We start from the raw sequence: 22,041 nt of genomic DNA, 5'->3' as shown, positions 1-22,041 counted from the left end.
GGACTAAACCAGGACCAGACCGGGAATGAGACCAGACCAGGACTAAACCAGGACCAGACAGGCTGGACCGGGACAGGACCGGGACTGGACCAGGACTGAGACCAGGACTGAAACCAGGGAACCTGAACCAGGAAAACTGAACCAGACTGAACCAGAACTGAACCAGGACTGAACCAGAACTGAACCAGGACTGAACCAGGACTGAACCAGGACTGAACCAGAACTAAACCAGGTCCTGGTCTGGTCCAGGTCTCAGTCCTGGTTCAGTCCTGGTTTAGTCCTGTTTTAGTCCAGGTTCAGTCCAGGTTCAGTCCGACATCACAGCTTAAGTCACATAAACGGGAAACGGTCGTTATCCATTTTTTTTCATTTTTCATTTAAACACAACATTGAAAACTGAAAAAAATAAATCATTATCAGTTTTTGATGATAATGAAGAAAACTGTTGTTTTTTCATTTTCTTGTTTTTGGTTTTATTCTGAAAAACGAACGAACGAATGACACACGGATTCTTCCTAATTCCACAATTCAGTTTCCAATTCTGGCCTTACAATTTTTACTTATTTGGATTTTGTTTCCATTCTTGTACTGCTTTTGGGACGTGTAACGAGACAACATAATTTTCCTCATATGTGCACAATTTTGTCGCAATTTTGTCTTGCGTAGATTTGTGGTTTGAGATCTCGTACCAGCCTACAGGTTAGTTATGTCTATTTCTATAAACAGTTGAGGAGGGGAAACCCAAACTTACCAATGCAGTCTTCATCGTCTGTCTTTGCATCGCCAATGTACTCAAACTGAAACTCTCCCAGGCACTGAGCGAACTTTCTCTGCGCCATGCCCAGCTCTGCAAAACAAGACAGAGAAACATTTAAAAACACCCGAAATGTTTAGATTGTAGATTATATCTTTTCTGGTGTAGGGTCCGTGAAACGCTTTTCTTCATAGATATGTTGTTTTTTGCTTTGTCTGGAACGTTTCACAGGATGGTTTTAAACGTTTTTATCTTCATGGAGACCAAACCAGACCAAGTTACGGGTCAGGTCTGTGGAGAGGCGACCCCGCTCACAGTCAGAATGCCTGTTTTTCTGTATTTTTGAGCAATAAAACCACCTGTAATTGAATAAATGTAAGGTCAAATTGTGGATCATTCCAGGCAGAGCAATGACAAATCCAGAGAAACAAACAGGTGATGGACCTCCAACCCAAAAGTTACACAATGGATCTTTAAGAATGTTTAGATTAGAATGTGGTCAAGTAACAAATACATTTACTCATGTTACTGTAATTGAGTAATTTGTAATTTTTTAAGTAGCTTTTGAAATAGGTAATTTTACTTTCACTCGAGTATATTTTGACCCAAGTATTTTACTTCATTACATTGGAACCCACCTTCGTTACTGAGTAAAATCAGACTGAGAGAAAAGAAAAATTAAATGTGAGAAAAAAAAAAAAATGCCGGTGTGGTATAGGACTACCATATAGTATTTTGACTCCGGGGGCAGAATCCTATTATGGAATATTGACCCCCCCCATGAAAATCTATATTTTATTAATAAAGAACTTGAATTTGATAGAAAAACTTTGAATATTAATACTATATCTGCAAATGAAAACATACTGACATATTACAAATGTTTTCTGAAGAACTCAGATGCATTTTTTATGTCGATTATAACTTTTGAATGTTAAAAATTACTTAAATGTTTAAACACATATTTTACTGAAAATGAGATAAGTAGTTATTAATTAGTTAGGTGATCAAAGTGATGTATAATGATTTGGAATCTTGTTAAAATAGACGGGGCTGATAATCTGAGTAGTTAAATAGGGGATATGAGAAGATGTAATAACACAACATGACTAAATTCAAGGTCATTATCCTTACAAACCATTGCCTAAATTGACATTATGATTAAGGATTATCTGAAACTAAAAACCATAACAATGTCAAATACAATATAAAAAGTGACAAGATTGTATATATGTATATGCAATTTTAACAATACGTTACATTTACACAAAATACCAAGTCATTATGCATCAAAATATTCCTTAAAATACCTTAAAAGAAAGTGAATATGTAGCAGTATATAATAAAAGTCAGTTACATGAGGAAATAATGATCAGATAAGTAACTACTAAAGAAAAAAGTAAAGGGAGTCAAAATCCTATGGGGGGGGTCACTTTACTATAGCAGTATGCTGACTCAATGTTGGTCAAAATACTATCTCACACCGGAAATGAAAGGAAATTGCGTGGGCTTGTGGGCTTTCACGTGCAGCATTTTCACAAGAAAACGTTGCACAAAACCTGTCACTTTATCTTAGATCAACTTGGATGATGCTGGTGCAGAGCCACAGATCGAGGTCGTCACGGGCGATATTCAAGAAGACTGTGCACTGAATAATTCTGGAGAAGGAACGCAAAATGTGGAACAACATAATAATGCAAGTGTTTAAATTGTACGTATTAGTGAGCTCAGTTGTCTTTAAAATGTACATAATTACCTCCGCGGAGTGAGTGAGTGAGTGAGTCTGTCTGAGTGAGTCTGTCTGTCTGTCTGTAACATAACTCAAAAAGTTATGGACCGATTTTGATGAAATTTTCAGGATTTGTTGGAAATGTGAAAAGGAAGAACTGATTTCATTTTGGGGGTGATCCGGAAGAAATCCTGGATTCTGGATCACTTTGAAATTTTAGTTAACATTGCGGTAAATGGGGCCAAAAATTTAGTTTCTCAATATCTCGGTTAATTATTGACCAAACCCCATGAAATTTGACTCAGGGATGGACAATGGGATCCTCTTTCATATTCCAAAGGCTGATCCGGATCTGATCCAGAAGACTGATTTTATCGCAATTTATATAAAAAATGGGGGTAGTCCTTGGCGGAGGTCTGCGCTCTCTGAGTGCTTTTCTAGTTTGCACTGTATCACCTAAAAGTCAATTAAAACAACTTGTGCTGGATTAGATTCATGACTCATCCTTTTCTGCATCAATTCATTTACCTTTACTCGAGTAGACAGTATTTTTAGATGGTTAGTTTGACTTTTACTTGAGCGGGAATTAAGATACTTTTACGTAATTACAAATTTTCAGTGCTTTTTCCACTTCTGAATGTTAAAATGTGTCACAAAGGACAGTGAGGTAATCTAAAACATGTGACAAAACTATAATTAAATAAAAAGTCACATGGCATCAGACGGGTAACCACATTTTAAACATCCTGTGTAGAGCCCGCTGCATCCTGTAACTGAACAAACAAAGACGACGAGACACGCGAAACTAAACAAACACGAGCATAAATCACAGAACTGTTCTATGTGTGATATAAACGACTGATACTCTGCGGTGACATCACGCTGGAGGGGTTCTACGTATCTCTGTGGTGGGGTGTTTAGGAGTTGCCGCGGTGACGTAATACACACATGAGCAAACACTGTCAAAAAAAAAAAAAAAGATTGAAGATGGTTTGAAAACTCAAGAAAAAAATGCAAAAAATGGGTTTAAACAGCACATTTTGAAGCCTGTGATACAATACGAGCGTTCATGGTCCTGTTTAGGAGTTTTATTTTTTTGAAAATCAGAGTGAAAAACTTGTGACTGATGTGTGAGCAACTGTGTACAAATAATTTCCGTTGTGGATCAATAAAGTTTGTCTAATTCTAAGTCTAAGGCTACATTCAGACTGCAGCCTGAAGTGACCCAAATCTGATTTTTTGGCCCCTATGTGACCTGTATCTGATCTTTTAATGACAGTCTGAACGACACAGATCGGATTTTTTTCAAATGTGACCCAGGACACTTGGATACGTGGTCCTAAAACCGATACATATCTGATCTTTTGACATGCGACTTCAGTGTGAACGGCCACACATCACATTCATCTTACCAACACGTCATAACCACGCGGTAACAAGCACCTTTTTCGAGCCAATACAGAACGCAGTGTACAAAGCAGAGGCGGGGACTTGCAGGTCGTGACTTGGACTCGAGTCAGACTTGAGACTTGACTTGATAAAATGGACTTAAGACTTGGGACTTGACTCGAACTTGAGAAGACTTGAGAATCACTTTTAATTCTTTCTATTCTGACCGTAATGATTCACTCTAAGATCTTGTCAAGTAAATTAATTTCTACAACTCTTATATACTCGATAAATATTCATATATAAATATACTATGATTTTTTTTAAGTACAATTTATCTTAAAAGTCATATAAATAGTAAAAACCTAAGCTATATTTAGTATTTCGGTTTAAAGACTTGAAATTACTTCAAAGCAGACGACTTGGACTTGACTTGGACTTATGGGCCAGTGACTCGAGACTCGACTTGGGACTTGACTCGGACTTGAGGTCAAAGACTTGAGACTCGACTTGAGACTCGTAAAACAAAGTCTTGGTCCCACCTCTGGTACAAAGTGATTAAAAGTAGTGATCAAGGCAAAGGGTGGCCAATTTTAAGAATCTGAAATATGTTTTATGAGTTATTTCACACTTTTATTTACTTCGTTGCATAACTTGTTCAGTTTTGAGGCCTTCAGCGAGAATCTGCATGTAAATAAATAAATGGTAGTATGTAAAATGTCATTTAAAATTGTCTCTCTCTGTGGAAATAGCTGCAAAATGTTACAAAGACTGACTATGCCCCACTAGTTAGACTTATTTCTAAGGCACAATTCCTTCACAAAGTAATTCAAAGCGATTTACAGAATAAGAAAAACATTAAAATTACAATAAAAACAAAACAAAACATAAATAATCATCATAAATTTTAAACGAGAGAGAGAGACATTAGCCTACATATGAACATTTGGCTGGATTCTGAGTAAATAAAATGTTATTACAGACTCGCTGCATGGCATAATTTACCCCCCGTGGGACAGAACTACACCACGAAAACAAAACACATTCTACATTATTTCCAAATAGTTGAGAAAAGCCTTGGGGGTGAGATCTTTGACCTACGCAGTCCCCCTGGGAGACACAAGAGAATGTGAATGGGTATTTTAAGACTGGCTGGGACTGTGAGCGCTTCACTGAGGAGTTAAGTTGCTTTCACTATAACAGTTATGAAATTATATATTATTATTACCATATTACATTACGAGACACATGCATGGAGCCTTTACCGTTTCACATTAGCAAATACAGACAAAAAAAGAGACAAAAAAGGTCTAAAACTCATGAAAAAATACACAAAATAGATTTAAACATCACATTTTCAGAAGCCGTGATCATTACAAGCTTTCATGCTCCTGTTTTGGAGTTTAATTCTCAACAAATCGAGATTGAGACAAGAAATGAGACTTTTAAAAGTCGAGACCGAGACAAAAACCGAGACTTTTAAAAGGTCGAGATCGAGACATGGCTGGGACCTCTGAGGATCGAGGCCGAGACAAAACCAAGACCTCTGAGGGTAGAGATCGAGACATGATCAAGACTTTTAAAAAGTCAAGACCGAGACAAGACCAAGACTTTTAAAGCTCGAGGCCAAGGCAAGACCGAGACTTTTAAAGATCGAGACCAAGACTAGACCAAGACTTTTAAAAGTTGAGACCACTTTTAAAGATTAAGACTTTTAAAGGTCACGACTGAGACAAGGCCAAGATTTTTAAAGACAGAGACAAGACCAAGACCTCTGAGGTTCGAGACCAAGACAAGACAGAGAGTTTTAAAGGTTAAGACCAAGACAAGGCCAAGACTTTTAAAAGTTGAGACCACGACAAGACTGAGACCTCTGAGGGTCAAGACCGAGACAAAACCAAGACTTGCAAAAGTCGAGATCAAGACAAAACTGAGACTTTTAAAAGGTCGAGACCAAGACAAGACCAAGACCATGGTCCATTGAGACGTCAGCAGTGGCCATAACGAAATATAATCGCACCTGTCAAGTGTCAGACCTCGAGTCCGTGACAAGACAGATTCCAAGAACCTTCAAGACCAAGACAAGACCGAGTCCAAGTGTGCTAGAGTCCGAGACAAGACCAGGACCTTTGAAAGTCCAGACCAAGACAAGACTGAGACTTTTAAAGACCGAGACAAGACCAAGACCATAGCCCATCAAGATGACAGCAGTGGCCGTAACGAAATATGATCGCACTTGTCGAGTGTCAGACCTCGAGTCCGTGACAAGACAGATTCCAAGAACCTTCAAGACCAAGACAAGACCGAGTCCAAATGTGCTAGAGTCCGAGACAAGACCAAGACCGTAAAAAAAAACGGTCTCGAGGTCAGTTTCAAGACCAAGATCAGTCTAGAGTACTATGACACTACAGTTCACCTGTTGTAGTTCCAACCAAGTCAGGTCTTTCTGGTCAGATTGTGTTAAAATAAAGCTCAGATTAAAGTCTAACTTGAGTAAAAGAGCTTCAGACAGAGCAGTGCTTTCAGTTAGCTTCATACAACCAGGGAACGTTGATGAAATCAGCTGCAAAGTATCAACAAAACCAATAACAGCACTTTGCAAGACTTACGAACTGGAACTACTCTGCAAAATGGACTTCTCAGAGCTTTTAACCGAGTTTTGAGCTGCGTTTTTTAACATTTACTCACACAAAGTTTAGTATTTGGAGTGATTCATGCGTGTTTGAGCAATGTTTAATCATTTATTTTCAAGACGCCATTTTGGACTTAAGAATTTATTGTCCCTGTGGGGAAATTCTTTTTCACAAACACAGAGCTCGTTTGATTTATACACAAACAGACAACCACAAAAACACAACAGATGCATTACGACACACCAGGAGAGTACAGTAAGAGGGGTGAGGGCAGAGGGGTGAGGGCAGAGGGGTGAGGGCAGAGAGAGAGGGAGGGGTGAGGGCAGAAGACGGAGGGGTGAGGACGGAAAGGTGAGGACAGAGTGGCGAGGGCACTGAGACTGAGGGTAAAAGACTGAGGGCAACGGGATGAAGGAAGAAGACAGAGGAAAAATGGGTGAGGGCAGAAGACAGGGGGTAGAGGGGTGAGGGCAAAAAGGTGAGGGCAGAAGGGTGAGGGCAGAAGACAGAGAGATAAGGGCAAAGGGGTGAGGGCAGAAGACTGAGGGTAAAAGACTGAGGGTAAAAGACTGAGGGCAGAAGACTGAGGGCAAAGGGGTGAGAGCAAAAGACTGAGGGTAAAAGACTGAGGGCAAAAGACTGAGGGCAGAAGACTGAGGGCAGAAGACTGAGGGCAGAAGACTGAGGGCAGAAGACAGAGGGCAGAAGACAGAGGGCAGAAGACTGAGGGCAGAAGACTGAGGGCAAAAAGCTGAGGGTAAAAGACTGAGGGCAAAAGACTGAGGGCAAAAGACTGAGGGCAAAAGACTGAGGGCAAAAGACTGAGGGCAAAAAGCTGAGGGTAAAAGACTGAGGGTAAAAGACTGAGGGTAAAAGACTGGGGGCAAAAGACTGGGGGCAAAAGACTGGGGGCAAAAGACAGAGGGCAAAAGACAGAGGGCAGAAGACAGAGGGCAGAAGACTGGGGGCAGAAGACAGAGGGCTAAAGACAGAGGGCTAAAGACTGAGGGCAGAAGACTGAGGGCAGAAGACTGAGGGTAAAAGATTAAGGGCAAAAGACTGAGGTTAAAAGACTGAGGTTAGAGGGGTGAGGGCAAAAGAGTGAGGGCAAAAGAGTGAGGGCAAAAAGCTGAGGGCTTAAGACTGAGGGCAGAAAAAAGGGGTGAGGGCAGAAGACTGAGGGCAAAAGACTGAGGGCAGAGGGGTAAGGGCAAAAGACAGCAGGTAAAAGACTGAGGGCAAAAGACTGAGGGCAGAGTGGCGAGGGCAGTAGACTGAGGGCAGATGACTAAGGGTAAAAGACAAAGAGCAGAGATGTGGGGGCAAAAGACTGAGGACAAAAAACTGAGGTTAGATGGGTGAGGGCAGAAGACAGAGGGGTGAGGGCAGAAGACTGAGGGGTGAGGGCAGAGGGGTGATTGTTCCTGTAGTGGGTAAATATCGTGTCCTGTCCTGCTCAGTGCCTATTTTTACCCCTACTGGCACACGCCCACTGCTCTGTACTTTTTCTTTTTTTTCCTTATCTGTGATACACGTAGGATTCTGCAGCGTTGCATAGTCATGTTGGTACAAATAAAAAAATCAACTCATCAAACTGCACTGACACCAGCAAACCTACTTGTTTAGTTTCCGTTTGTCGCTCGGTCGACTGAACTGAACTAAGTGTGAACTGTGCCAGACTCGTATCAGCATAACCGTTCAGACCCCTGATGGGAGCGTTCACACCTCTGAGCGTACAGGCTAGAACTATTGTTTTTTTTACTCTGTTTTGATTTAGGTCTGAAGATGGAGTTGTAAATAAAAGGGAGAGGATGTCTGATTTTCCATTTCTGTTCAGAGTTGGATTGTCTTTCCAAACAAAACTGCGAAACAAACAATGGATCAAAAACTGTTCAAACCTGCACAACAGATTCTAGATAGAGAATATTTACAAATAAAGTGTATTTGTAAATGTATTATTATTATAGCATTTTTTACATTTTTAAATAGAGGTGTTGTCTTTGTAATAAAAAGTTGCACGGGTTTTGGAGTCTGTATCCAAATAATGACTTTATATTAACCCAGACGTGGGCACACACGACCCTTTTAAGTCTTTATTTATTTATATAGTGCTTTTCACAAAGACGCTTTACAGAGCATTATTCAGCATTATTCATTCACTCTATACCTGTTGATGGTAAGCTACTGTTGTAGCCACAGCTGCCCCGGGGCAGACTGACAGAAGTGTGGCAGACATGCTAATCGGCACCATCGGTCCCTCCGACCACCACCATCACTCACACACACACACCACTTTCATACTAGGCAATGTGGGTGAAGTGTCGAGCCACAAGCACCAGTGTAAATTTCCAGCTGTAATCTCTGGGCAGGTTCATTGATTGATTGTATTTTTATTTATTTATTTATTTGAGACAGGGACAGCGCACAATTTTTGCATTTACATTAACAGGAGAGATGCATTGTACATCAGGTTGTAGCATCAGTGTTAATTTCCACCTGCCTGGACAGGTTCATTGACTGATTGTATTTAACTGACCTTGACTGTCAACTGTTCTGGAGACCTGGAGCATGTTTTGGGTTGATGGGGGAAACCGGAGCGCCCGGAGGAAACCCATCCAGACACGGGGAGAAACATGCAAACTCCACACAGAAAGGCCCAGGCGACCCGGGGATCGAACCCGGAACCTTCTTGCTGTGAGGCTGAGTGCTAGCCACTCTGAGTGGGATCATTTGACTAAAAAGACTAAAAGTCTCCTAAGTTACTATGAAAAAAACAAATTTTACTGATCAAAACAGTGTAAATGTCAACACTTTTGTAGCTCTTGCACAAGATAAATTAGTAAAATATACCAAAAATTACTTGGCGATATATCTATATAGTATCGATATCGTGGGGTGCTGTATCATCAAATTAAACGATACGATATATTGACATTTCAATATTTTTGCACACCCCTAGTGACGATATCGTGTCATGAGACTTGGATATCGTTACACCCCTACTATTTACTGCTTTTTATAAAGAAATACAATTAATATACAAATAATATACAAATTAATAACAAAACTGAGTTAAGCATTTTGGCCTCCACAATATTTTCTGTTTCTCATGTGGCCCCATGGAAAAAATTATTACCCAGCGTTGCATAAACCAGTCACGATTATTTGACTATAATGAAAAAGTAATATTATTTTCTCATTTCTTACGACAGCAAATTGAGAAATAATGCACAACGCTGGTCTAGTTCTTCTTAAATCTTGCACAAAGGACTATATTCTAACTCGCCTTCTCTGACACGGCACTTGCTGTATCCGGTAGCACCACAGAACACCTGCGTGCGACGCCTCTCCACTCACTCGTGCAGACCATAAACCACAGGAAGCCGATAGATGGAGCGCGCACAATGGGTCTGAGCTGTGCAGAGCAGGTTTCAAAGTTTTGAACACTATACATAGCACTTAAAGGAAACACTACTTTTGTCTCACAGGTGATGTCATATGTTGTTTTGTCAAAGATTTGAGATGCTAAATTAAACTGACAAGGCTTAATAGTGCAGACAGTAAGAAGAAAAGAAAAAAAGATCTAACCTAAATATTTATTGTTCAGCGTGTACCAGTGTTTCCTCTGGTTTGGCAGTGCTTATATTTGCCTGGGGAAAGGTTTTATTAGAGAGTCCAGCTGCAAAAAAATGACTTAAAGGTCTTATATTACGCCAAATAATTGAGTCTTGTGAGCTTTAAACGATGTTATAATGTTGTTACCTCCTCAAAAACAGACCAGGAGCTGTGTTTTGTTGCATTCACATGTTTGAGTAATCCTTTATTGTCAGTCTTTCTACATCAGACATGTCAAACTCAGGCCAAATTTAACCCATGACGTAATTATATTTGGCCCACGAGATCATATCAATTATGTATTAAAGCTGCCCGCCAGCTACAGATAGACTATAGAGACATTATTTATTTAAAATGTTGTTATTATTTTATATTCTGCTTGTTCTGGATTCAATGCTTAAGCAAAACTATTATTAAACATTTATTTTAATAAGAAAAGGTTTAACATTACATATCTCGAAAGAAGAGAAAACATGCAGATATTATTTAAATTTTTCAATAAATATTTAGTTTTGCCCACGACTTAGTCCCTTTTTTTAATTTTTTTTTTGTATTTTATTGTCTTTTCACAATGTGGATTTACATGACAATTAGGAAAAACAAAGTAATTTACAAACTGTCCATAATAAGTCACGTCTAAGTGTCCAATGTCCATAGTTAAGCATTTCCACATTTCTCATTCTTATTTACACAAACTATAATGCAGTTTTCATAAGAACAAGTAATTCAAAACATAAAATAAACATTGTAGCTTTAAAACAGTCCAAGTTTTTACTCACTTCACTTCATGGAAACCGTCTGACCTCACAGCATTAGGATTCATTCGCTCGACAGTAGGTGGGCACTTTTTTTAAATTTAACCAGTCGCTGCTATTTCCTCGTGACGTATGTACTGGAATATTAAGCTTTTCCCAAATCCTTTAGGAAGAAGGACAATAACGCCTTTCCCCTTGATAAAATTCACTTCACCGGCTTTAAATCCTTTGATCCCGGGAATAGTTGCCAACACAGAATGTATGTCTCTTCGGAGGTTTTTGTGAACCGTCTATTGTATTCTGATTCCTGACCTAGTCACTGGAGAGAAATGAAATTGAGTGGAGGCACTAGGTGGCACCAGCCTGGCTAAGTTTTTAATTTTGGCCCTCTGTGAATTTGACTTTGACATCTTTGTTCTACATCTCCAAAGCTCAAAATGCTCCTTTTGTTCAGTAGTGATTGGAAATTCCAGGGGTGAAATCATCCAAATGATTCTAGTGAAGGTGTATGGAGTTTAAAAACACATAACATTAGTGTTTTCTGTCTGAGAGAAGAACTCAGCCTAAATATGCAGAGTTTGTGCCTGAAACATGTGCGAATGAAACCAAACACAACTCAAGGTCTGTTTGCGATGAAGAAACAACATTATAACAGAAAAATGTAACAGAAAATACTGTATTATGATGTGAAACGTCTTAAGACTAAAGTCCACAAAGGTCAACTCAGGAAAAATTTTAAGAGGAGTAGTGATTAAAAATGGATGCAGCAGAAACACACACTAATATGGAGAATGTTTTTTTATATATTGTGTTATAAAGTCCTAATGAAACTAAACTACAAAACCTTTAGGAAATCTGCCTCTATGTCAAATAAAAAAAGAAAATACACAACCATTTACTAAATATCGGAATGGAGGCGGCTGGAGGCAAAAGAGAAGTGGAACATAATAGGATTTCAATGGGAAAACTGGGATTAATTTCAGGATCTCACAAATTATGAAAAATCGCAGTAAAATTTGGAAAAAGAAAACCACTCAGACACACATGAGTGATATCAGAGCTCACTTTAAAAACATTTCCAGTAGCGCTTTACGTAATTTGTTCATTTAAAAAGAAATTATGATAAAAACTAATCATTTTTGACAAAGGAAAGGCTCAGATTTTGAGGTTTTACTTGACAAATCCTCACAAAAATGTCAAATCCACGATAGTTTATCACTTAATTTACAAATATATCACACATTTCATTAAAAAATTACACTTTTTGTGAAGCTCAGATACCAATTTCAGGTTAGAATACTGTATTTTTTCCATCCTTTTTAACAGAGAAGCAAATTAATAACTATACGGACTTTAGAAATTCAAAATTGTTGTTTATTTTTTGTTATAATGTCGTAAAATCATCAGCATTTACGTCTGCTTGTCAGTAAATCGTTGAAAATATATTGGGTCAGCTTCACTTTGCCTCAAATTTTGAACATTCTGATGACAGAATTTTAAAGAGTTTTTATAAATTAATACAGATTAGGGGCAGTTAAAACGTATATTGTTAAAATGTTAAATTACGTTGCAATACAGTGAGTTCTTGGGTTTAGACAATAATAGAAAATCCCAGGTTCAACACATCTGGTTTTCTGGAATCTGAAAACCACCAAAAGCCAGAGTCAAGTCTATTATGTCATTATTTCTGGAGAAACTAAATGAGCGGTGTTGAACATACCACTTCCCTTTAAAGGAACCGAATGCAAGACTTTGATTTAAATTACATAAACATGACCGAACTGTGTCCCCGGAGAAAACGTCTAGTCAAATCAACCACAGCTGTCCTCTGTCCGGAGATATTACACAAACCTGACTCTTGTGAGCTTTAAGACATGTTATAATGCCGTTACATCATCAAAAACATACTCCGAGTTGTGTTTTGTTTCATTCACACGTGTCTGAGTAATCCTTTAGTTTAGTATTGGTCTCCAAAGTTCAAAACGCTCTGCTCTTTGTGGCGGTAGTTTGCAAGTTAACAGCTACATTTGACCTTTAATTCAGTAGAAATCGGCAATTCGAGGTCTGAAATCTTCCAAATGATTCTAGTGAAGGCGTATCGAGTTTAAAAACACGGTGGAGCACTTCCTGTATTACCACATGATATAAGTGTTTCAAGTTTAAGAGAAGAACTCAACCTAAATATGCAGGATTTGTGAGTTAAACATGTCTGAAATGAAACAAAACACAACTCCAGGTCTGTTTTCGATCAACAAACATTATAACATAAATCCAAAAATATCGTAATATGGGTCTTTAAAGAGCGGAGACCACATACTGTTCCTTTAATGTAACTTTAAGGAATGTTTAACTTTAAGGACATTGTAGGATTCAGGCCAAATGTCCATAAAAGGTGACTGGAGATAGAACACAAATGCAAATATACCATATCCATGTCAGATAAAGAATCACTACAACTCAACTTATACAGGTGACGTCACTAAACATACACCTGCTCGCTGGGCCAACATTTACTTTCTCAACACTTTACTCACGCGAGCTGCTAATGGTAAAGATGCACTGCGGAACATTTATAGTGGAGGGTCCGCCACCTGTTTGTCTCCATGAAAATGTTATTGCTTTGTCTAAAACAGGGGTCTCCAACCTGTAGCTCTCCACCTTCTTCCTCTTCAAGAGATTTCTGAATTACACAAAATGTGCTGAATAAGAAAATTTGATTAATTAAATGTTTTTCACCATTGTACATGTACGATTTTATGTCTAACTTTGTACTTTTGTAATAAATGGATAATGGTTTAGGTTTTCTAGCCATCGAACTGTACTTCTTTTAAGGTTCGTCGTGGCTCTTACATTTACTGACAGCTAAAACTAGTCGCTCTCTGGCATTTTCATTTTGTAAAAGTAGCTCATTGGAGGAAAAATGTTGGAAACCTCTGGTCTAGAATGTTCCACAGTATAGATTAAACCTGTATCATAAGAAAGTCAAGCAGGTTACAGCTCTACGCTACAATTCACAGAAGGAATTACTGTATGTTTGAGCAACAGCAGCACTCTTAATGAGTAAATGCTAGATGGATATGTGGAATGTCATCCAAAAGTTTAAAAAATGCATAGCAAACTCAGGTGGCCGATGTCCAAAAGCTTTTTTTCACTGTGATCCAAAGAAAAATGATCTGATGAAAGTTTTGTGACGAAACATAATTTGAGCTATGCATTTTTTCACTTTGGGATTGCTGTTCTTTGCATTTGCACCTCTGCAGGAACTCTGGTGTGTGTTTTCCCTTTCATATGTTTAATGTCATACCATGGAACATTCCAGAGAAAGCGATAACATCTCCATAGAGACAAGCAGGTAGCAAATCCTGCACTAGAAAAGTTGCTTGGTGCACCTTTACAAAGCTTATGCTATTGTCCCACAACCATTCACTACACACACAGAGAGGCTCCTTTTGTGAAGTTATTACCCTCGTGCACTATCTTGTTGATGTTTTAAGGCGAGTGTGACAAACCTATAGATAAAAACCTGTTTAGACAAGTGATCACTTGTACAGAGTCAAACACACTCACTGCGGTTAAAGAAAGAAATGTCTTTGATAATGTGAGGCTTAAAGGTCCTAAATGACACAGAATCCACTCTTGTGAGGTTTAAGCCGTGTTAGAATGCGGTTACCTCATCAAAAACATACCTGGAGTTACGTTTTTCATTGAGTAATCCTGTATCATTAATCTGTCTGCATCTCCAAAGCTCAAAATGCTCTGCTCCACTTTGTGATGTCATGAAGCGGAAGTTTTCAAGTTTAACAGCTTCTTTTACATTTTGCTCGGTTTTCAAATGATCCAAATGATTCCAGTGAAGGTGTATGGAGCTTAAAAACACAGTGGAGCACTTCCTGTATTACCACATGACATCACACGGTGGAACAGAGTGTTTTCAGTTGCTCAGACTCTGACAAATTTCTTCCAAGAAAAACACAAACATATAAATGCAACTTGATGTCCCACTTTACCTTTTCTTTTAAAGACATGCTGTTTGTTTTTTTATAATGCATCACACAAAATATTTAACATGTCAAACATTATTATATCATCAATTTTTTTTATTATTTTGGCAAAATTTCATGTCCATAATTGTAAATTCACTATCGGTAAACCCTACATCCCCATTTTCATATCCAAAATAATATAATAATAAGACGACCATACATTTGTCCTTCAATTCCAAAGTGATTGGAAATTCCTGAGCAACTTTAATTTATAATTTTATTTGTAAATGTGAATTTTGGTTATGTGTGACCTTTGGCTACTCTACTCCTCCCCTGGCGTTAACTCTGTCTCCCCCTGTCCAGTATTGTTTGTTATTCATTGCATAATTTCTTTTTATTTATTTTTTGTGTAATAAAAAAAAAAAAGTTTGAGAGAAGAACTGCCCAGACTCTGTTTGTTTTGGAAGAAATCTGTCAAACATAACACCAAAATTGTAAACATTATTATATCATTCATCTCTTAATAATTATGGCAAAATGTTATATCCATTAATCTAAATTCACTATTCGTAAACCCTACTTCCCCATTTTTTGTCCAAATTACAATACTATAAGTACGTCTGTAACGATAACAGATTTTGCTGGATGATTAATTGACCAAAAATTTATTGCGACAAATGATAATATTGACATTTTGAGACTACTTTCAACTAATATAATGACCATGGAATAAAAATGCAAATAAACCCTTTCAAAAATCAATAAAGCTTACTTTCTAAAGAACATTTACCACAGGAACTGCAAGACAACCAAAAACAACAGACCTAAATAAAACAGACTTGTTAACGTAAAAACAGCCTAATGTGTCTGGCTCACAGCAAGAACTTCTTAACAAAAATGCACTTGAATAAACCATTGTTGAATCAAACACTGCCAAAGCAATAAATAAAATGGATTATTAAGTCGCTGTAACAAAATTGCCCTTAAAAGTGATTTTAGTCATTGACATTGACATTGGAATATCAAGGTTCAAGGTTCTTTATTTTGTCATTCAAACATGTGAGAGAAACACATGACAGAACGAAATGTGCTCCCCGAGGCCCAGTGATACAGAAAGAGATAAAAAACAATAATAATAATAATAAGCAATGTTAAAAAATAAATACATTTAAAACAACAACATTTAGCAGTTTCCAATGAACAAGTAGTAAACGTGGCAAGATAGAGAAAGAGGCAACCAAAGCAGGAAGTCAGTGTGCACTGTTCAAAAGTCTGACAGCCTCAGGAAAGAAGCTGAACTTCAGCCGAGAAGTTCTAGCTTTAATGCTCCTCAGTCTCCTCCCAGAGGCAGAGGAACAAACAGATGGTGGGAGGGGTGCGAGGGTCCCCCATGATCCTGGAGGCCCGTATTCTACAACGCTCCTCATAAATTTTCACAGATGGGTGTAAAGTCAATCCAGTGATCTTCTCTGCTGCTCTGACCACACGCTGTAGATCTGTCCTGTCCTGGGCTGAGCAGTGGCCGTACCACACTGTGATGGACTGGGTCAACACACTTTCCACTCCACATCGAGACATGAGAGCAGGAGGCCTAGTCCAGCAGCCTTGAGTCTCCTCAAAAAATACAGACGCTGGTGGGCCTTCTTAACAATGATCTCTGCATTAGTGGACCAAGTTAGTCTGTCAGTGATGTGCAGACCCAGGTATTTCCAGCCGGACACCCTTTCAACTTCTGTGCCCATGATGTAGAGAGGCGACAGTGTATCGTCTAGAGCCCGACCGATATATCGGCCAATATGGGCACCTGGAGACATTTCACGTGGGCATGTTATACCTCGTTATAAAGCTTAGACTCTCATTTAATCCAATTTACAGACAGATAAATGTCCTAATATGTGGCTCCGCATCAGTATTTATCTACGGAGTCATTTGTCTGTGTCCGTACTGTACCTGAACACACCACCTGAGTGACGTCACTTCACTCGCATGTGTTTATTTACACCTGCAGCCGTGCGCAACACTGAGATTATTTTCTTTTTCGGACAATCGGTTTGAGTCTGGATTAAAAGGACATTTATTAGTGCAGACTTGTGATGTGAGGAGGAGCCTGTGTGAGCGGTGAGTGTTGGAAATACATCGACTTTGAAGCTAGTTTAGGTTTTGTTAGCGGTTAGCTGCTGTAGCTCCCGCACATAAACAGGCTGTTTTCTATTGGTCTATTGTAAAGTGACTACATTGGTCCGTATATTTGTTACTGGACCAAGCATTGATATGTAAATGAGCTGTGAACAGACGTGTGAATGATCCACATTTATGCATATAATTAACTACCGCGGTGCGCAGCATTTACGGCTAAAGGCTAATAGCGATTGTTTACTAGCTAGGAGTTATGGGTCGGTCGCGATCGAAGCGGCTCTTAGATCCGGCTCTTTGAAGCGAACAACGGGAGCCTGCTTCTTATTGGGAGCCGTGTTTTCTCTTTTTCTCACTTTTTCTCTTCAAGCTGCATGTAGACCCGTAGTTTGACAGCAGCAGCAGCTGAAAACGAAACTTTCAGAAATCTGCGTGTGCATATTTGGCTGCAGTTCAGCATAAAATGAATAAACCAGGACTAATCTTGGGCTCGAGTGCAGGAGAGAGATAGAAACCGAGTCCCGACACTCAGTCCTGGTTCAGTTTTGGTTTAGTCCTGGTTGCAACAAAACAATCTCAAGAGTCGCTTGGGAGCCGAAAGAGCCAGCTGCTTTAGTGAGCCGAGCCAAAAGAGCCGGTTCTCCAAAAAAAAAAAAAAAAAAACTGGAATACCCATCACTAGCAGCTAGAATGTGATGCAAAAATGCCATTCGGCCAATCTACTGTATGCAAATATGATGTAAAGAGTCAAAATAACAATAAATGTTGCCTAAATAAACCCAATTTAGAATCCACTAGAGCCAAACCTAAGTTTTTTAATCAATTCAAGATTTACAGTGAATTTTTACATCACTAAATATATCGGTGATTATATCGGCAGCTCCAACTCCCATTATATCGGTTTCATATCGGCCAAAACAAAATCCATATCGGTCGGGCTCTAGTATCGTCTCTCTGTGGCTGCTGCTGTGAGCTTTGTCGATTTTGGTCTTGAAGTGTTCGTATTAACCTGCGACACAGGATCTTATTTCGCTATGAGGGAGTCACTGTCCTGTCTGGTTTTGTGTTGGTTTGTTGTGGGATTTCAGGTTCTCCCAGGGGCGGGAATAGTTCTGTTGCTCGGGTTTGGGTTTATGTCGGCTGTTGGGGTTTGAGACATTTCTTCTCGTCGTTTGCGCTCGCTGCATTTGCCGCATGTGGCCGTTGAGACGTGTCCCGCTCACCAGTGTTGACTGGGCATTGTGACTTGCTTTGGAACTCGGCGATGAACTGTTTTGGTTCTGACAGCGGCGCTAGGTTCAATCAGGACATCCGCTGGTTCAAACGTCATTAAGCTTGTTAAACGAGAGAAATCAGAGAGAGATAGAAGCCTTCTAACGTTCAGTCTCTTTGAAAGCAAGAGAGAGCGTGGAAAATGCAAATAGAATCTATCACAGCTAGAAAAGTTATCAAGCTCAATAAAAGCTATCGTACCATTAATTGATTTATTGACTATTGTTACAGGCCTAACGATAAGGCAGTGTTTCCCAAACTTTTTGTCTGGGGATCCATATTTTAAACGTCACAAACCTTCGCAACCCAAGTCAACAGACATCACAGACAAAATAAAGTAGGATTTGGACCATTATTGAACATTAAGGAGAATATTTTACTGTTTATCGTGTCTCTCTGAACAATTAGCATTACTCATGTTTTAAAGCAGCAATAAAAGGATCCATAAGTCGCAAATTTGGACATCAAATGTAGCCCATTTCTTTTTCTTTTCAACATTCAATTGACAATTTTGTTCCAATATTGCTGGTTCAATAAAATAATTACAAAAAGAGTAGAAATTATACAAAATATGTCTTAAAATTTCAACATACACGCAGATTGTGACAAGGCGAAACAATACTATAAGAAAACCATCCACTCATCCATTTGTCTTCAAATTCCAAAACAATTAAAATCCTGGAAATTCTTGAGCAATTTTAATTTATAATTTTATTTATTTGTAAACGTGAATTTTGGTTATGAGTGACCTTTGGCTACCCTACCATCCCCTGACATTACGTCTCTCTCCCCCTGTCCAGTATTGTTTGTTATTCATTGCATAATTTGTATTTATTTATTTTTGCGTAATTAAAAAAAAACAAGTTTGAGAGAAGAACTCAGCCTCAACTCCCGCTTGTGTTTGCGGTGAGGAAACATTATAACACAGATCAGAAAATAGCGTAATAAGAGCTCCTTATAATCAATTCTCCTCATTCTGTAGCGCTTCTATTTTCGACCGATATTAAAAGATTTCTCAGAACAGCGTTCATTACGACCGTACGAGGAGTTGTGCAATTTGGTTAAAACGCAATGTACACACACAGATGGCCTGGTTCTATTCAATATCCTCGATACATTTTAGCCAAACAGCTGCTGCAGAGATACAAACAGACCGTCCATTTCCTCAGTTAACAAGATTGAAGCTAATGTGAAAGTTAATGCTATTATGTTTATCTATTCTATACAGAGACTACGCACAACACACCGGGACCAGAGGAACAACAACACAAACTGGTACTGCGTTTATAAAAGTAACAAATTACTGTAATGTGTTGGTTTTTGTTGTAGCACAGAAATGTTATGGCATTACAGGAATAAAAACTGTAATATTTAATTGGAACACACGTCACAATACTTTTTTAATCTGGATTGAAGTGTGGTATCACGGTGATTTCAGCAAATTTGTATGAAGAAAAACGAAAAAAAAACAACAGCAGTGAAACGACAAAGTTAGTTCATTAGTCAGTTCAGTTTGGGTTTAGACTTGGTTTAGACCTGGTTCAGTCCTGGTTCAGTCCTGTTTTAGTCCTGGTTTAGTCCTGGTTTAGTCCTGCTTCAGTCCTGGTTCAGTCCTTGTTCAGTCCTTGTTCAGTCCTTGTTCAGTCCTTGTTCAGTCCTGTTTAGTCCTGTTTTAGTCCTAGTTTAGTCCTGGTTCAGTCCTGGTTTAGTCCTTGTTTAGTCCTGGTTCAGCTCTGGTTTAGTCCTAGTTTAGTCCTGGTTCAGTTCTGGTTTAGACCTGGTTCAGTCCTCCTGGTTTAGTCCTCCCGGTTTAGTCCTCCCGGTTTAGTCCTCCCGGTTTAGTCCTCCCGGTTTAGTCCTCCCGGTTTAGTCCCGGTTTAGACCTGGTTTAGACCCGGTTTAGCTCAGGATCAACTCTGGTTTAGTCCTAGTTTAGTCCTGGTTCAGTTCTGGTTCAGCTCTGGTTTAGACCTGGTTCAGTCCTCCTGGTTAAGTCCTCCCGGTTTAGTCCTCCCGGTTTAGTCCTCCCGGTTTAGTCCTCCCGGTTTAGTTCCCGGTTTAGACCTGGTTTAGACCTGGTTTAGCTCAGGATCAACTCTGGTTTAGTCCTAGTTTAGTCCTGGTTCAGTTCTGGTTCAGCTCTGATTTGGTGCTGGTTTAGACTTCGTTCAGTAATCCTGGTTTAGTCCTGGTTTAAACCTGGTTTAGTTCTTGGTTTAGTTCACTTCTGGTTCAGCTCTGGTTAAGTCCTGGTTCAGTCCTGGTTTAGACCTGGTTTAGACCTGGTTCAGTTCTGGTTCAGCTCTGGTTTAGTCCTGGTTTCAGCAACAGTTATTTTGTTTAGAGTAAGTTACAGTGCTGTAATATTCGTGTAATATATTCCATTTTAAACACAGTAATATTGTAATGCAACAAATTACTTCGAAATGACAGAAACAAGTCATAAATAAATAACACATTACAGTTTTGAAGTAACTTGCCCAACAGTGTCTATGGCGGGAATGTCAAACTCATTTTGGTCCGGGGGCCGTATCCAACCTACTTTGATCCCAAAGGGGCCGGATCAGAAAACTCATGTCATATAAACCCCAAAAATAACAATAAGTTCAAATATTTGTGCAGAGAAACGCAAATCTATTACAGAAATCTTTTTTAATTGATGAACTCTTTCTTATTATTATATTATAATATTATGAACAACCTGAAACTTTAAGAAAAATTCAATTTCAACATTTAAAATATTTTAGTAGAAAACCACCCAAGGGCCACATTAAAGGTCTTGGAGGGCCGGATCTGGCCCCCGGGCCTTATGTTTGACACCTGTGGACTATGGGGTATTAACTGCTAATACACAACATATTTAGATCACTGTTACCTTTTATTGTCTGGATATTTGCCAAGAACAACATACTAACTCGACACTATCATAACACAATCATCGCTCATCCCACTAATGAAACTACTGCACATCACATCAGGTCTGTCAAGTTGTTGTGCACAGTTTTGCATCATGTTCTTGCATATTTACGGAGAGTTGTCGTGTGGGAGCGTGGGAGCTTGTGGGCAGAGCCTCGTACAGACTCCTCCAGCAAACTGTAAGAAAGGTTTAAATCATAGCCTGTATATATAAATGGCCATAGCTAATCCTCTAGACGCCACATTTGAAATAGGGAGTGAACGTCGAGGCTCTTCTGGCTCCTTTTGACTCTGGCTCTCATTGATTTACATTGGAATATCACTGCTCCTCTCTCTGTAACTGCTGCTGTGAGGAGCCTCGTCATTTTGGTCTTAACATGTTCATATTAACCCGCTCTACGTCATCCTGGTGTTTTTTGCAAATCTTTTCATTAAAAAAATCCTATTCATGATATCTGGCTCCAAATTCACTCCTGTAACAGTGAGCACCACAAGCTTCATTTGAGCCAAACTCTATGGGTGACATCACACTCGCTTAGTCCACTTCTTTTTACAGTCTTTGGCAGGGGTGTCAAACTCATTTTGGTCCGGGGGTCGTATCCAAACTACTTTGATCCGCCGGATCAGAAAACTCATGGCATATACACCCCAAAAATAACAATAAGTTCAAATATTTGTGCAGAGAAACACAAATCTATTTCAGAAATCTTTTTTTAATTGATGAACTCTTTCTTTTACAAAATATGATAATATTATGAACAACCTGAAACTTTAAGAAAAATGTAATTTCAACGCAATGTTTTAACATCAACTTGCAAATAGGAATAAATCAAGTTTTCTTGTAAAATCCTGCACTCGGCTC

At 39.0% G+C, this 22,041-nt stretch overlaps 1 protein-coding gene across 2 annotated transcripts in view; it reads right to left on the bottom strand.

Moving 5' to 3' along the window:
- arhgap10 (Rho GTPase activating protein 10) overlaps positions 1–22,041 on the bottom strand; it is a 275,079-nt gene that overhangs the window by 205,679 nt on the left and 47,359 nt on the right. For both annotated transcript variants that reach the window (XM_055158167.1, XM_055158166.1), the window contains exon 2: positions 752–847. In XM_055158167.1, the coding sequence (XP_055014142.1) occupies positions 752–847 (96 nt within the window). The remainder of the gene's footprint in view (positions 1–751; positions 848–22,041) is intronic.

Source organism: Boleophthalmus pectinirostris, unplaced genomic scaffold, assembly GCF_026225935.1.
Source record: "Boleophthalmus pectinirostris isolate CB_2022bp ecotype Guang Dong unplaced genomic scaffold, ASM2622593v1 HiC_scaffold_22, whole genome shotgun sequence".
Taxonomy (NCBI): domain Eukaryota; kingdom Metazoa; phylum Chordata; class Actinopteri; order Gobiiformes; family Gobiidae; genus Boleophthalmus; species Boleophthalmus pectinirostris.
This window is presented reverse-complemented; position numbering and strand designations above follow the sequence as displayed.